At 33.4% G+C, this 18,405-nt stretch overlaps 1 protein-coding gene across 3 annotated transcripts in view; it reads left to right on the top strand.

The window, feature by feature from the left end:
- The window catches only part of LOC148281862 (protein I'm not dead yet-like), a 126,065-nt gene that overhangs the window by 89,332 nt on the left and 18,328 nt on the right, over nucleotides 1-18,405 (top strand). For all 3 annotated transcript variants that reach the window (XM_088226023.1, XM_088226020.1, XM_088226021.1), the window contains 7 exons: nucleotides 7,879-8,005; nucleotides 10,439-10,559; nucleotides 11,661-11,926; nucleotides 14,942-15,056; nucleotides 15,887-15,987; nucleotides 16,526-16,590; nucleotides 17,989-18,049. In XM_088226023.1, the coding sequence (XP_088082149.1) occupies nucleotides 7,971-8,005; nucleotides 10,439-10,559; nucleotides 11,661-11,926; nucleotides 14,942-15,056; nucleotides 15,887-15,987; nucleotides 16,526-16,590; nucleotides 17,989-18,049 (764 nt within the window). In that variant the 5' untranslated portion in view covers nucleotides 7,879-7,970. The remainder of the gene's footprint in view (nucleotides 1-7,878; nucleotides 8,006-10,438; nucleotides 10,560-11,660; nucleotides 11,927-14,941; nucleotides 15,057-15,886; nucleotides 15,988-16,525; nucleotides 16,591-17,988; nucleotides 18,050-18,405) is intronic.

Raw genomic sequence — 18,405 nt, 5'->3', positions numbered from 1 at the left:
TAATTTCGAAAGGCAAGATTGAGGGTCGCAGAGGGGCTGGAAGAAGACAGATGTCCTGGCTGCGAAATATACGAGACTGGACTGGGTTCGGGACTGTGGAGCAGATTTTCCGGGCAGCACAGGACAGGGAGACTTTTGCCAGAGTGATTGCCAACATGGGGATACCTGACAGGGCACTAAGAGAAGATTCTCTAAATTCTAAATCATTGAAATAAAACCTTAGTTACGATACGTGTCCATATTAGTGGATCCTATGAGTTTAAAAGGTTCGCTGAGTGGATCGTATGAGAAAAAAGTGCCCGCTGAGTAGATCTTTTGAGAAAAATGTGTCTGCTGAGTGAATCGTATGAGAAAAAAGCGTTAGCTGGGTGGATCCTATGAGAAAAAAGTGTCCGTTGAGTGGATCCTGTGTGAAAAAAGTGTCCGCTGAGTGGATCCTGTGTGAAAAAAGTGTCCGCTGAGTGGATCCTGTGTGAAAAAAGTGTCCGCTGAGTGGATCCTGTGTGAAAAAAGTGTCCGCTGAGTGGATCCTGTGTGAAAAAAGTGTCCGCTGAGTGGATCCTGTGTGAAAAAAGTGTCCGCTGAGTGGATCCTATGTGAAAAAAGTGTGCGCTAAGTGGATCTTATGTGAAAAAAGTGTGCGCTGAGTCGATCCTATGTAAAAAAAAAGTCCGCGAACGTCTTAAATAAACGAATATTATATTATTAATATTTAAATCATTAACTTTGTCGTCAAACATTTTACTAATTGTTATTAAATAAATTTATATATATATATATATAACCACTTACCGACTTTTTTGTGTCTACCAGTTTCGAGACGTTCCCGTCTCTTCGTCAGGACACTAATTAAACCAACGTGCAAAACATATATTTCAAAGTTGTTGTACAAAAATATAAAACCAACCCGACATGTATTTTAATAAGCAACCTTTACATGCACTGATTAGGTTATGAAAATATCTTATGTTGTGGGAAAAATAGTTGAAAGAAGAGGAAGCAGACGAAAGGAGGGGCGTGAGTTTAATAGGTATAGGGTGACCATTACAATGGATCGTATAACGAGCTATATTGAAAGGTTGATTGATTATTTATTGATCAAAGGAACATTATTTTTTAAAGCTTTCCTAATGTGAAATATTTCCATATTTACTTTTAACCATGTTTTATTTGTATGTAAGATTTTAACTCCTGTAGCTTTATCGAAGTCGTGATTAAAATTGATTAGGTGATTTGCGAATTCAGAGAAATTGTTATTGTGAAGACACCTTATATGTCCTTTAACACGAATATTAAAATTTCTTGATGTTCTTCCAACGTAAACTGAAGGACAAGAATTGCATTTTAATTGGTAAACACCTGAATTATTGAATAAACTATTTTTGTCTTTATTATGAAGCGATAATTTACCAATATTGTTATTTGGATAAAAAGCTGGTTTGATATTATTTGGTAAAAAATTGGATACGTTTGTGGATATAGTATTTACGTAAAGAATTTTTCTTTATTTATTATCATTTTTAGTATTATTATAATTACTGTTGACAGGATATAAAAATTGTTTGATTGATTTTTTTCTTTTGTTTTCTATTTAAAAGGGTGTTTAAATAATCCATTGTATATCCATTATTAAAGGCATTTTTTTTGCGCATGCGTATATTAATTTAAGATTATTTTTTTTTGCTTCCCAGATATTCGGTATATTGAGTTTGCAACCCGAAATAAAATGTATTTTGTGAATAATAAATTAAATTTTATTGCCACAGTTTTCCTTTGATTTGGTGCACTGTGCCATAGCCTACATACATACATACTGGTCAGTTATTTAAAGCTGGCGCGTTTGCAAAACTTACACAAACGCATTGTGTAGCATCTGTGAATTAGCGTATCGCACTGCATACGCATTATGAAAATAATCTCTCTTTGTCTCTCTCGCGCTCTGACGCGCTCATGAGCGTGGCAAAGACTACTATTGCTTTGTTAGTTGCTAATGATATGGTAATAAAATATACTAAATATGCTTCTGCGTTCGTCTGAAATTTGCTGCGATTCTTAATAGTAAAAATATAATAATATACATTCAATTTTTAGCTATGGATTCAAAACACTGGCTTATAAATATATTTAAATACATTTAATCTTATCATGTATAGGTCTATTATCTAGTGCTGGCGCGTTCGCGAAACGTACACAAACACATTTTTAATGTATGTACAGAATATTGCTTTAAAAATTAACCTTAATATTAAATTTTAGTCAAATATGCTATGTTTTTTAAAAATTCCGTTTGTATTGGAGCAAATCAGAAACAATCAGTGTAAAAATATTATAAAATTTCATATTAAATAAAGTATTGCTCCCAAAAAATCAGCTGAAAATGGCGGCAGAAAACCAGCCTTTACATTATTTAGTACGTCGAAAATGATGAACACAAAGTAAATAAAAAATGATCTTGTGTAAAAGAAATTAATATACATATTACATTTTCTTAACTCATTGTATTTGTTTTTCATATACACAATCCTCTTATCCAACACGGATTTTTAAAAAAGACATTTGTTTTAAATTTATTTTAGCCTTTTTAAAATCAACAGCCTGTAGCTAAAGCACTAACAACTATTGACGTGCTTAAAAACATGCTAAGTATTTGAGCGATCATAATGAACAATACCGAACGTGCTTAAGTTATCGCAGTCATAAGTCAACGCGTGTGTAATCTCTAAGTCAACGCTCGTGTCGGTTTTTTTGTCTTCTTCGTTAATAAATACAGTTCACTGGCGAAAATTCGGCGTTTACTATAAAAAATCATACAATATATTGCATTTGCAAAATAGTAAGGAGTATCTAATACAAAAAAGTTAATAAATTAGAATTGCTATATCGACTGCATTTCTTTACATTTGGCTCGCCAACCGCCGCGCGCCGGCTTAATGCAATAAATAGCATGATAAATAATAAATAAATAAAAAGAAATAGCAGTTTTAGAATATTTTCCATATTTATACCGGTGAAATTCAAATATGTGATTGCGTGGCAGGATTATACGTCGCGAAATATAAATATTTTGACATTTAATATTATATATATCAACTTAATATATATTAACAACCATGGTGAGAAATCGTTATCACGTCGCTTATTAGCACGTCGATAGTTATTTGTGATGGAGCTACTGTAGATTTTTAATGGGTTTGCGTAAGTTTTGCGAACGCGCCAGCTCTAGTTAATCGACCAGTGCAGTTAGGTAATTTCTCTGAAGTTTGATCATGTTTTTAACACTTGTCTTTAGATATGGGGTGTGAAATGTGAAACGATGTTTGAGATATTCACGTCTAGAATCTAGATTCGGTTCGTATGTCTATCCATATTGAATCGTCGTTAGGTAGATTGTCCTAGTGTCCTCAACGAAAATGATAATTCGATAGCTGTGACGGACCGTAACATGTAAAACAATGCGAGATAATGACACCTAATGACAGGCGCAAGCCTTACTTGTGACTATCCATCATTATGGTGTCCATTTCAGGCATATTATTGTTTATGGAGAGCGTAATACTATAGCATAATGTTTATTTGATATATAATACGTTATTGAAAAAAGATAAAATGGCTGATAAGACATTTCAATGCGTCACAACATCCCGCCATGACGAACTCACGCCTAACAGCTTTTTTGACTGTTCATTCCTAGTTACATTTAATTTTAACGGTGTAAAAATCATAAAATACTTAAATTTGTGACAACGGAGAGGGGAAACATTTTCGAGAGGGGAATATGGAGGTCTAGGTATTTACAGGGTTTATGAGCTGTCATTGGCTGGTTTTAGTGGCCACTTTACACACTGAAGTAAGTCAAAAGTGATGGTATTTGAAAGGGGAAGTGAGGTTACTGACTCAATAATAAATGTAATCAACGAATGTCTTGAACAAGTAGAAGAAATTGTGTATCTGGGAAGCATGTTTTCAAGAGATGGAAGAGTAGAAAAATATGTTGAAAGGAGAGTGAATGCGGACAACGAAATGAACGGAGCACTAAGTACAGTAATTGCTAATAAAAACATGTCAATCTAAGCTAAACTGGCAGTGCACAACGGAGTTTTAGTCCCAACACTTATGTATGGAAGTGAAAAACATGGAACTGGCAGAGGAAGGATGAAAGCCGAGTGAACGTGGTTGAAATGCGATCTATTAGACGAATGTGTCGGAAATCAAGCGAGAGTGTAAATCTGAGTCAAGTATAATTGACAGAGGGGCCAGGCAGAGAGGCCGGTAACGGCAAAAGCACGATCTCCGAATCTAGTGTTTGGGGAGCGCCGGATTTCGACAAGTTTTCCTCTGCCTGAATCAAATGCTGATCTAAGAGTAGATTTTCTTTGACGTGTATTTTCGCTGATACAAAGATCCTTTAGGTATCTTGGAGCCATCATATTGTCATATCTATAGTGTTGTCCACGTGTAAACGGCCTTTTACCTACAGCGTCACTTGGAATTTGAAATCTAATGCATACGAGCAAAATGAGAATGTTGCACATATTTATGTAGATACTTAAATAAAATAGAAATAGTTTGGTAGGTACTTTTATTTTTATTGCTGCATCTGCACCTTCACATAATGGCAAGTATTATCCGTCATTTTCTTGTCGAGTAATGTTATAATGAAAATATTATCATTATATTACATTCGAATGCAATTTTCCATGGTAGATATCGCATGTCAATGTCAAGCATTATATTATCTGTTTGTGTTTACTGTTAAACTATGTTTCGTCTTACTAAAAAATACATTTCAAATACCGCATACATAGAATTAAGAATAGTCCACAAGGAGCGTAGAATCATATTTGAATACATCGGACTGTGTCCAATAATTCCCCCACTATGCCCTACTTTCGCCGCGCGCATTCATGAGGTCGCAGCGTAATGTTGCTTGATGGGAAAAATATATTTATAACACGTAAAGTAAAAAAAAAGCAATCTTTTAATTTCTCTAAAATTTTATTGTGCACGCGGAAATATTGATTGACACAACAGAGAAGATAAGTAAGATATGAGATTGAATTTTATTTTACATAAAATGGATATTTTTATATCATGTTAAATAATATTTGATGTTTTAAAGATAATGTCGGTCATATGTCCACCACAGAGTAGTTTAATCCGAGGTCTAATTTTCATTAGTTCTCTCATTAGATGAGAAAAGTAGGGTAAAAAAAAATACTACCCTGGCAACACTAACGAAATGTCCATTTTGATTTCTTCGACAATCTGACAGATGGAAAAAATAATTCAATTTTCAAGTAATGCATTTTCTACTTACACATTTATTTGCTAATTACACATGAAATGTGATTCCATCCTGTTTCTTTGAGATTCTAGCAGTATTTCTACACTTTAAAGGACACAACACGGCATAGTTGAATTAAATCAGGAGTTGCGTACTGAGCGACGCCGACGTCTACAAAGAAACTAATGGGTCCAAACGTAAAACTACTCATTTATGGTTTCTAGACTATTCTTAATTCTATACGGCATACTTACTATGAACCAATGTAATCGACGGTAAAAGGCGTGCAAGTTGCATCACAAAAGTTGAGTTTAAAAAAGTGCCATCATCACGTAGCCATTTCTGTCCACTGCTGAACATAAACTATCGTTTACAAGTGGACAATACAATAGACATGACAATATTTTCTTGTCCCAGCTCAGGACAGAACCCCGGGACAGTACGAAAATTCGTTTGCAGTTCACACGTGAGCGCTGTGAAAATGAATACCCGACGGCGTTTATTACGAGCGAGCTCACGAAAAATACTTTTTTTTTATACCAAGATGCGCTGGAATTGTTAAAGAACAAACTAAATAATGAAAGGTATTTTTTCTGTCTCCATTTTCCTGCGCAAAAATAAATTACCCGAATGTCAAAGGCCATGTTGAAATTGTACCGCGTGTTATCAAATTAATTGGATCGAACTTGTTTTTACAAACAAATGTAAGTATGGGGGTAGCTTAACAAAATAAGGGCGACTCGGAAAAATGATTAACGAATTGGAAATACTGCCAGGGTTTGTTTAATTTTTTGCCATATTATTTTTAGAGTTTGGTTTCAGTAATTTTAATAATATTTTTTATCATGCTGTAACCATTGATGACGCAAACTCTTGCTTAAAGTTTATTAATTAAAAAATCTAAAATAATGATAAAATAATATTGACATATTAATTCACATAGACATGCCCAAACGCTCAGTCATTCCCAACGCGTATTTAGTCGTTCTTCAAGCCAGGCGTGACGTTTGGAATCGAAACCAAAATGCTTACTTGTGTTATGAAAGGGGTAAAAACCTTTCGGATAAATATTGTAAAAAGTATTGTGTAACTTTTCATTTGGATTTCTTTCAAATACATATAAATATTATTTTTTGTAAATGTCAAACTACGCCTAGTTACAGAGGTGCACTGATATAAAAACGTTTTTAAAATATAATAAACGCGAATTAATATTATTTTTGCAATTCCAAAAACCCGGAGAAAATAAATATGTGTCGAAATTATACGGAATTTAAGGGAAAAATCTGATTGGGATCCACCAAAAACGAATGTTTATTGCATATAATTAAAATATATCAGAGGGCGCGTAGAATCAAGTTTTTATGCATCGTACTGTGTCCAAATGTTCCCCCTCTACCAACATCCCGCCTACGCACATGCGTGAAGTGGCCCCGTAATGTTGCCAGACCGTGAACAATATACACATATATAAGATAATTTTGTCTTATGTTATGTTATATTTTACAGCAAAAAATAATTTACTAACTGGACTATAAAAAACGGATACTTTTATTAGGCGAACGTAAAAAAATCATTAAATATTAATTTAGTAATTAAATAAATTAATACCGTTTAATATAACACTAAGGCTTATTAATAGAAAGCCGGGTTAAAAATTTGACTTCCCTCGCAATACTTACAAAATATCAACGTAATTTTGTTTAACAATCTGACAGATAAAGAAAATAATCGAATCCTTAAATAATATTACTTGTGAATTATTTCCTTTTTTTCCCAGCACTATTTTGACACTTGCAAACGACACAACACGGCATAATTGAATTTAAATCGGCAGTTGCGAACTAAGCGACTTAATGACCAAAACGTAAAACTGTTAATTTGTGCGTATTTTAGTCGGATTCAGTTTGATGCGCGTATGCGGTTTCTGGACTATTCTAATTGTATGGTTTATTGTTAACGTTAAAATTATAAAGGTTTTTATGTACCAAAAATGAGCATCTTCTAATTTTTAGTAGCATATGCATGATCGTTGAATGCAGCCCTGGTATAAATAAACAAATTTAGTATCTATGTGTTCGTTTTCGTGTCACTAGTTAAAAAAAATATTTTACTCTACATGGAATTTTTATGTTACATTATGTCAATGTAAAACAACCTACATTATCCACTGCGTTTTCCGAACAATACCAGCTGCTACACTTTACGACTTTCGGATACTTAATAAGTGACAGCTTCCTACTAAAAAAAATATTATAAAAATAATTCACGCTATAATTCAACCTTAGTATATTAATTGTAATCGATTTTATGTAACCGGTAAAACAGTTTTTCTTGTGCGTATCGAATGTTAATTATAATTATTTTTTGTTCACGTTATAATTAACGAGCACCTAGCCGTACACGGTGTGGAAAAAAACTACTTTACCGACATTTTTCAAAATATCGGGCTCTGTCGGTATAATAGTTTTCCTCGTTGTACTCATTTAAAAATGACTGAAAACTTATAACACGCGTAAACAAAGATTGTTTATCTGTAAAACTGTGGTTATGCGTAAGATTGAATACCAATATTCTATTTTTTATTGTTTCAGGTCTGTTCCGAGTATTTTAGCAACGGACGGCGTCAATCAAATTGAACTAATGTTCAGATAACAATCAAGAAATCTATCTCTAAATTACAAATATGGCTTCGGCTCCCGCGGAGGTAGTCATAAGACAGTAAGTTATAAAAATATGTGTATTTAGTTTTTGATGTAACGTGTCTATTTACCGAGGCTTTTATTTATAATACTAATTTATATTGGAACCGCGAAGTCTACGAAGTTCAGTACTAGAACTTTGCAACGCATAGGCTTCAGGGAAATTAAATTGTTACAAGATTTTAAGTACCAATTTCAAAATACAGATCGAATTATTTCACATACTAGACAATGCCTGAAATAAACTATTACATTAACACAAATAATCCCAATTATTGTTTTATTAAAATATTTTGAGCTTGTCCAAATGTTTGTAGACAATGTATGTTCAATAATTCGATCAGATGAATCTATTCACAACAATAAAGGTTTCAGCTCTTTAACTTCATTAAAGTCAACGGATGGAAGATTTGAAGAAATATGGATGTTCAGACATGGGCAAAACGGCGAATGTTCCAGTGTGTAAAGTGGCCACTTAAACCATCCAATGACAGGTCATAAGCTCTGTAAATGCATTGACTTCCATATTCCCTTCTCTAAAATGTTCTCCATCCCTGTTGTAATTTGCTAATCTTGGGGTGAAATCCAGTCCTTTGTCTATAAACATTTGGACAAGCTCAAAATATTGTAAAATAGGAAATGTCCCTACATTATCCGCTTTATTATACTTGCATAAATATTTTTTCAAGCATTGACATATTAATACATATACATGCACTGAGCCCTTAAAAATGTTGATCATTGGCTTGATTTAACTAACTGGTATAAAAATTTTAAAAACTGTTTTCAGGTGTTGGCTAGTAGGTGAAATAATTCAGCCAGATGAATCTCACCCAGATCAATATAGATTTCAGCTCTTTGACTAAAAAAAAAAGTCAACAGATAAGATTTGAAGAAATGAAATAAAAATATAAAAAAGCCCATAAATTAATTTGTATAAAATTTCTTAAAATTGTTATTTATTACTTTAATAATTATTTATATTTATTACTTTACTAAATGTTTATATATTTTTTTTATGTACCTCTTTAATAATACATATATTTATGGATATATATATATATACAGGGTGTTCATTAAAGGCTGTTACATCCGAAACCACGATGATCAGTGTGGGGAAGAAGACATATTAGCATATTTAAAAAAATATTTAGAACAAAGAAAATAAAAAAATATACATATTTAAAACACAAATTATTAGACTCTCCCCTCCCCTCCCTCTCCACCCTTCACCCTACCCCCTCCACGTTTCTTCCTTGCGGAAATAGGCAACCATTTGTTTTTTAAATATTTTATTTTTTTAAATTTCGTTCGTTTCGGCACATTAAAATTATTTTGATGTGCCAATGTCTTCTTGCTCACACTGGTCATTGTGATTTCGGAAGTGACAGGGTTTACCGAACTCTTCACTTCCGAAACAACAATGATCAGTGTGGGCAAGAAGACATATTACAATATTTTTTTTAATATTTAGAACAAAGAAATTTTTCAAAAGTAAAATATTTAAAAAAACAAATAGTAGCTTACTTCTACAGGGGAGAAGTGAGGGAAGTGCGGCGCAGTATCAGACTCCCCTCTTCTCGTTTCTCCCCTGCAGAAGTAAGCAACCATTTTCTTTTTTGATATTTTATTCGTTCTAAAAAAATATTTTAATGTGCCAATATGTCTTCTTGCTCATACTGATCATTGTGGTTTCGGATGTGGCAGGGTTTAATGAACACCCTGTATATGTACCTCAGTGAGGTCACATTATTTTAATTATTAATCATAGTTTATAATGGAAAAATATGAATAAATATATATATGTACATGTGTGTGTATGGGTGCATATGGATCTGTATGTATGTGTGTATATTTATGTATGTAAATATATTAAATATTATTCATTATCATTCTTCTATCATACCTACGTGGGTACATTTTCTTATTTTTTCTTTTTATAGTTTCTTTTAGTTTTTTAAAGTAATTTGTCGTAATTAAAAGTGCTGGAAAAAAAATGTGATAAACTGTATTCATAGCTCTAAACAGAGACTTGCGGCAGTGTCTGGGGGGTATGATTAGTGTTTTTATGATTTACCCATATAATTTAATTTTGAAGCCATTTTGAACTAATTTGTCGTAATTAAAAGTGCTGGAAAAAAAAAAGTGGTAAACTGTATTCATAGCTCAAAACAGAGACTTATGACAGCGTTTGGCGGGTATGATATGTGTTTTTACTCATATAATTTAATTTTGAAGCCATTTTGAACTAATTTGTCGTAATTTAAAGTGCTGGAAAAAAAGTGGTTAAACTGTATTCATAGCTCAAAACAGAGACTTATGACAGTGTTTGGGGGGTATGATATGTGTTTTTACTCATATAATTTAATTTTGAAGCCATTTTGAACTAAGTTACTTTATAGAGAATCATACGTGGATACTGATTTAACATGTGTTATTTGTTCTGTTTCAGGGGTCCGGAGATACCATTTAGTACAAGACTAAAATTATTTTGTAAAATATATTGGAAATCTATTTTGGTCACTGTGACGCCATTCATATTGCTACCTCTTCCTATTATCAAAAACACACCGGTAAGTTATTTTTAAGTATTATTAATTTATAGTGAGAAGTTTGTTTGATGCGTGACTTTTCGCTGCGGCATTTCATAGTTCCTGGACTGGATCTGAAGCGCTAGACTGATCATTTTGCCTTCACATAACAGGCGATCGAGACACACTGTGTTTGGATACCAAAGCTGAGCCCTATGCAATAATAATTTATTATGACATGTTACGAATTGAATGTCGATGCACTCAATAAAATATCATAATTCCCCTTTCCTCTAAATAAGTCATAAGGACTTATGCGTGAGAACACTCAAAGTGGAATGGAAGGCCTGTTGTTGTCTGTCAATGGTCCGGCTTCTCCTGAATGAGTTGTCAGTGATTTCCTCTTCTTAAAGCAAATGCGGAGAAGTTCCTTAACACAGACACAGCCGATTATCCCACCAGATCCTTACACTATAGTTAGAGTAATTAAAAAGAACATACCATTTGCAGTAAATATAAGCCGTACATATAATAAGGAAGGCAAAAAATAGGAGACTTCCATTTAAAAAAATAAAAATAAAAAAGGTCATCAGTACCACGTTATGGATGTCAGTCCAGGAACAATGAAATATTGCTGTTCAAAGGACCTCTTAAAAAAATACTGCGCGTCCATTCTGCCGGGAAACCAGGCCCTCTTGAATAGTAAGCGAACGTGTCAACCACTACGCAACGAGGCAGATGTATCTCCTCGCTAAAAAAAACTATTCTTCATCCGCCTTGATGCAGAAATATCTTCTTCTCCCTTTTCTGTAGACTAGGGAGTCTGTTACAGGATTATCCTCTTGTGATGCTGAACTCCAGCTATCTCTCCAATATTTTGAGGGTCTCCCCGTGGACGCTGCCCATCTGATATTCCATGCAAAGCTATGTATGGGATTTTTGTGGAATTCATTATCTGTACATGTTAGTACCATCTTGAACCTGACAGGCCTCTCGGATTATGGTGTTTCTTACATAATTAACAGAAATATCAAAAATATAACGCCGGTCTATCTTTAAACCGTATCTTTTTTATGTTATTATATCATTGTCGACTGTTTGTTTCTGTGAAATAAATAAATAACCGTGGATTATTTGTTTCAGCCTTTCAAATGCATGTACGTCGTGCTGTTGATGGCGGTGTACTGGGTGACGGAGGCTCTGCCTCTCCCCGTGACCTCCATGATCCCCGTGGTCCTCTTCCCCGTCATGGGCATCCTGGAGTCGGAGGCCACTTGCAAGGCCTACATGAAGGGCACCAACATGATGTTCATAGGCGGCCTGATGATTGCGGCCGGCCTCCAGCACTCCAAACTGCACAAGAGGGTCGCGCTCAAGACCATACAGATAGTGGGCTGCTCACATAGAAGGTTATTTATTCAATATCTTAACCTTTTAGTGCGTAAATGATAGTGGTTGCTTTTAAAATCACCCTACGATTAGGGGTATATCTCATAAAGTATTTATTTATTTATCATACATACGGCCTGAGCCAATTACAACAGTTATATGAAGAAACATATGTACAAAAACTGAACTGAAAGAACATAAAACTATGTAGCAAAGACAAACAAGGGCAATAAAATAATGGTATACAATATGTTCATAAATTTGATCAACATGTAAGATTTTGATCTAATCTATGCCGATCCATTTTCATCCCACACTGTTTTAGTGGCGAAGAGATCTATGAAAAGCCAGAAGATCTATCCCAAAAAATTCCAAGTTGTGTGATGAATTGACTAATTTACACATTGGGGAATAAAAACAAAAGTTGCTCTTAGAAGATTTTATAAATAGCAGGTTTTGACTTCTGGTGACATGGTTGGAAACATGAAAAGAAATTGATTGCAACAGAGACGGGACATTACTTGTATTAAGTATTTTGAAAATGCATATAAGGTCCATCTCAGTTCTAAGTTTCCCCTTTGTAATCCGAGCAACCATGCCACTTTTCTTAGAAAACGTAATGTAGTATTGTATTAAACTTGTAACTCCATATTGCTCATTTTACTATTATTATTATTGTTGATAACTTATATAGCGCCATTTTCGTAGTATAATACCTCAAGGGCGCTTTACAAAGGGATACTATGAATATTGATTTTTATTTGACTTAAAATTTATAATCGAAGTACAACTATTTATTTTGTAATATTCCATGGATTTATTTAAATTTTTTGAGAACAGGTATTCTCGAATGATCGAAGTGTAAGACGTATGTCAGTTTGTTCACCTGGAATGCATCTTTCTTTTAGATATTCCGGAGGAGATTTGTACAGTGGCTTGTCATAAGCCAACAGAGTTAGTATTCCACCCTCTATAGAAAACGTAGCCAGTGCAATTCCTGAAGTTGCAAATTAAAGATTAGTACGAAATATCTATATTTGCTCAATAACATAAAGTGAACGATAAATCGATACCGCGCAAACTCGAGAGCTCGCGATTGCCGATCATTGTCTCAAATATGAGGAGCGACAGAGCAAAGTGTATTAACTCCACCATATCGCTTATGAGATATAGGCTGAAATATTATGTTAAATATGTTTTGAAGTGCCATTATGATTGGATTTAATATTGTTTGATTCGTTGGGCAGATTTTGATGTATTTTTGAATACATCAAAATACAGTTTGATTCGGTGTTCCTGAGATACATGTCTCTCTCCGATGGCGCTACAGCCCATATCGAGCTTTGGCCTCCTGCAACTTTCACCTCCAACTCTGTCGGTCCTCAGCCGCCGTCTTCCAATTTGCCACCTGGGGAAACTGCGCTGCATCCTTTCTCACTCCATCCTCCCGTCTCAGCCTGGGTCTTCCCTTTAATCTCTTTCCTCCCGGGTGTCCGCTCTTTATTCTTTTAAGGACACGTAAGTCAGACATTCGCTGCACATGTCCGGCCCATCTTAATTTAAGCATCTTCATATGTGCCGGGATGCTCAGGGCCTAGTATATTCTAGCCTTCGTTATACCGAATGCGCCACTGATTATTCTCTCACTGGTCCGCAGATTCTTCTGAGTACTTTTCGTTCAAAAGTGTCCAGCATTTCAGCCATCTAGAAAGATACATATAGAAAGGACAAAAAGATAATTAAGAATATTGTTGTTTACATTTGTTTATTGCCATTTTTTTTTAATATTATTTATTTCAATCAATATATCAAACATGTTCAAATCTAAGGCTAAACCACAATTCTGGAAAAAGCGGTTTCATTATTTCAAATGTGTTTTAAACCAATTGCATAGCTTTTATACACATTCTGGCAAAATGATTTAAGTCAATAGACACTTAGATTTGAAATCCTTTTGCTAGAATGTGTGCAGGATCTACTTAATGAGGAAGTTTAGTTATTTTTTCCAATTTTTATGTATCCGTGTTATCAGCTTTATGATTTTTCAAAGTTTTGCATTTTTGTCTTTGACGTCTCAAATCCTCTTCCCCTTCTTCTTGATTAGTTCTGCTGATTGGTCAGTTGAATTACCATAAAGTAGAAATCTATCACTACTCTCTAATCAATGGTTAATTCGGATGAACTAGTGATGTCATTCAAAGTAGTTTGTTTTTTTCAAATCATTTTTATTATTTTTTTCATACATTTTCATGAAACTTTACCAAACAATTTAATGCTTTAATTTTTACCACGCATAAGAAAACATTTTTTATATTCAATTTCCCGTAGGGCCGAATTTCCTTGTTAGTTTAAAACACATTTGAAATAATGAAACTACTTTTTTCAGAAACTGGCAGTGCACAACGGAGTTTTAGTCCCAACACTTATGTATGGAAGTGAAACATGGAACTGGCAGAGGAAGGATGAAAGCCGAGTGAACGCGGTTGAAATGCGATCTCTTAGACGAATGTGTGGGAAATCAATGTATGACAGGGTTACAAATAATGAAATCAGGCGAGAGTGTAAATCTGAGTCAAGTATAATTGATAAGATTAAGAAAGGGTCTCTGAGATGGTTTGGTCACGTAGAACGAATGGGCGACAAAAGAATGGTAAAACAAGTATATATGGCGAAAATGAACGGCAACGTGAGACGAGGACGACCAAGGAAGACGTGGCATGATCAGATAAACCAAAATCTTAAGTCTGGTCATGTCAAAAGCAGACAGAACCGAAGGGCATGTATGACAAGATGTATGAATGTGGAAAAGCTAGGAATGTATGCCAGGATAGACGTGTGTGGCGATCCGGTCTCTCTGTCTACCCCTACGGGGAAATGGCGTGATGGTAGTAGTAGTGGTTTGAAGCCTTTGACTTTAGCATGGTTGATATGCATTTTTTCCGAATATAGTGTAATTTCTAGCTTCCCTGAGACTTTCTAGCAACTCATTAAATACAAATTTAGTAGTGCTTTGAATATGATTTTTTCTTCACCAGATTGACATTTGGTCTGACCTTCGTGACCATGTTTGTCTCCATGTGGATATCTAACGCTGCAGCCGTGACAATGATGGTCCCCATCACGGAAGCTGTGTTAGAAGTCTTAGAACAGGTAAATATTCACCAATTCATCATTCATTTGCTAAATCACCTACAGTCCTCACCTTTATTTCAAATGAAACACTTTGTACTTTTTACCACATAAGAGCTTAATATATTATAACACAACTATAGTCCTTAAAATATAGCTTGATTAGAATGACAGCTGTCAAACTAATTTCATCAGTGATGGGAAATTACTGATTACTGATCAAATCGATTTTTTCAGTTATTTCATGCAATCATGAAACTCTGTTTCCGAAAATTGATATAAAAAAAAAAAAATCAAGCCTATTATAGTGTGTTTAACATAATTGTTCACCAAAAAATGAGACATTTATACTTTTTTCATGAACAACATCAAACAAATAATTTTTTTATTCGATCAATTTAAATTGATCAATTGGTCCCACCTCTAACGTTTTTGCAAAATGATGTAACCTTGTCAGAACGTCGTTAATAATTAGGTTTATTTTAGTTTTTTTTTTTTAGTTTTAAAGCTGATTTTATATATTAATGTTCATTTATGTTTCAAGCGTTGTAGTAAAAAAATTAATTAACACGCCAGATACAAATGATTTTTCGTGTGTCAATATAAATAACTGCTTTACGTTACTACAAAACTATGTTGTTACTTTTTCTGACAACTGTCATTCTAATCATGTTACATTTTAAGGACTATAGCTAGAAACAATGATGAATACAAGGATAAATTATAATTATATTATTTTTAATATAGTTACCGAAAATGGCTTTTGAATTTTTTTTTATTTTAAGGATATGGTTTGACTCCGAGAGGTATTTAGTTTGAATATTAATTGTAAACACGCCTTGTTTTTCCAGCAAGGACTGGGAGACATGTACATCAAGAAGAAGAAAGATCCAGAGGATGCGGCAAATGGGAAGAGGGGAGAAGTAGATACTGTTCCTGAGGAAGATGAAGAGTATGTTTTCCAAAATTAATTAAATTCAATAATATAACTACGTATTTAGTTTGTGAAAAATCACTCATATTTCACACGTAAGGCTACTGTTCTCTTTGCCAGGGCAGTAAAAAATATCAAATGACTTATTTATTGTGTATGCAGATAGTTGTTAGAATTCCATATTAAAATTTGGTAAGGTATCCAAAAAAAAAACACTTTTATTGGATTTAATTCTACTTTTATTACCATCTATCCATCCAACAATAAACTGTTTTTCTGGATAATTATATTTACTTATGTTATATTTTCATGTACTTGATGGAATCAGACCTATGTAAGTATTTTATATAACAAAAAAAACATATCAATATTTTTATATGTACTACTTGTTTTTAAAAAAAATAGTAATTTATGAATAAATTTCATAAAAGGTACATGTTTTTTAAAAATTCTATACATATCTACTTTTACACATCTAGTAAATATTATCACTGTAACTCTCCAAAAAAGAGACTAACTATTTTTTTTAAATTAATTTTATATTATTTTTGTTTAGACCACCATCTCCAAGTAAAACAACCATCTGTTATTTCCTGAGTATTGCCTACGCAGCTTCAATTGGTAAATATTACTTGTATAATTAATGTTTTTTTTGTTAATATATTTATTTCAGCTCGACTTAAGTGGTTGATGCCATGCTTTTTCTGATACTCCAGCGGTATTTTTGGTTGATTGAAATCGTAAATAATGTATTAACAGAGCGCTTTTTAGGATCCCCTACAAAAAAATTCATTTGATAGTTACGCGGTATTGCAATATCACCGACAACCAAGATTCCCATCGAACCTATGTATTAGGGAAAATACACGTCAAAGAAAATCTACTCTTAGGTCAGCATTTGATTCAGGCAGAGGAAAACTTGTCGAAATCCGGCGCTCCCCGAACACTAGATTCAGAGATCGCGCTTTTGCCGTTGCCGGCGCCTCTGCCTGGAACCGAGTGCCTTCAACTTACGAATCATCGATAGTCCCAGTCAGTTCAGATCCCAACTAAAACCTCACTTCTTTAGTTTATCATACCCTCAATTTTAAATCAGAAAATATAATATGTAACTTTAGCTCAGTTTTTTAAACTTTTTTTTATTAATAAATTTCATAAATGGTACATGTTTTTTTTTTTATTCTATACAAATCTACTTTTATACATATAGTAATGTTATAACTGTAACTCTCCAAAAAAAGGAGACTAACTCTTGTGCTTGGAGAGTGACTTACACTGTTATAATTTTGAATATACAAGTACATTAGAAAAAAAAAACATAGGATATATAAAGAAAAACAGAAAGTAATAATACATTCATAATAATTAAAAATTAATGCAGTTTTTACACTTGTTCAAAAAAAATTCTTTAGATTTACCTTGAATTTATTTAAAGATATATTAGTTTTAATAGTTTTTCGTTCATTGGGGAGATTATTGTAATTTTTGACACTTTTGAAGACAAAACTATTTTGACCATGACTTGGGTGGAATTTAGGGATTTTAATATTATTTTGGTATCCAAGTGACTTGTTCATCTCAAATTCTTTTATTTTTTCTTGTTTATAAATTTGTATAATGGAATTTATTTTATAAATAGTGTCTATTGTATGAACTTTAAATAATTTATATAGACTTTCAGTGTTGAATGTTGAGGGTTTCTTTAAAATTACTTTAATAATTAATCTTTGTACTATTTTAAGAGGATTTGATTTATTCGCACATGCACCACCCCCATCCAAGAATACCATATTGTAACAAAGATTAAGTTAGAATTTAAGTTTACGTATACAATTGTAAAGCGCCCTTGAGGTGATTTTTCACATAAATGGCGCTATGTAAATCAGGCAAATATTATGTAACCTTTATTGCCAAATATTGTCACTTTTTAAAAATTTTGTTCTGTCCTTCAAAATGTGACCATTCTTTCTTATTTAGAAGGCATTTGTTTTATTAATGTTTAATTTCTTTTTTTTTTAGGTGGTACTGGTACGGTTGTCGGAACTGCCACCAACTTGACTTTTAAGGGAATCTTTGAAGGGTGAGTACCTGTAACAATATTATCATATGTAAGTATTTAAAGCGAACCAATTTGAAGAGTTATTAATATTTAAAGCATTAACTTTGTGGTCAAACATTTATTGAAGAGTTAGTTAGTTGCAAGATACTTTGCATCAGCCATTTGTGTAGTCTCAATAATTTTTCCATTTATTATACGAGTCATGGAGTTACAAAACACGCTCTCTGGTCTATTATTGATCACAGCTAGCAGCAATGAGGATTTGCAACAAATAGTCTCTAGAATGTATGATGTATGCCTGGAGAGCGAATTGGTGATGAACGAAAGTAAGTCAAATGTGATGGTATTTAAACGGGAAGTGAGGTCACTGACTGCAT

Source organism: Micrasema longulum, unplaced genomic scaffold (genome assembly GCF_059751315.1).
Source record: "Micrasema longulum isolate JH-2025_06_02 unplaced genomic scaffold, ASM5975131v1 h1tg000403l, whole genome shotgun sequence".
Taxonomy (NCBI): Eukaryota; Metazoa; Arthropoda; class Insecta; order Trichoptera; family Brachycentridae; genus Micrasema; species Micrasema longulum.
The sequence above is the reverse complement of the archived record's forward strand: the minus strand, read 5'-3'. Positions and strand labels throughout refer to the sequence as shown.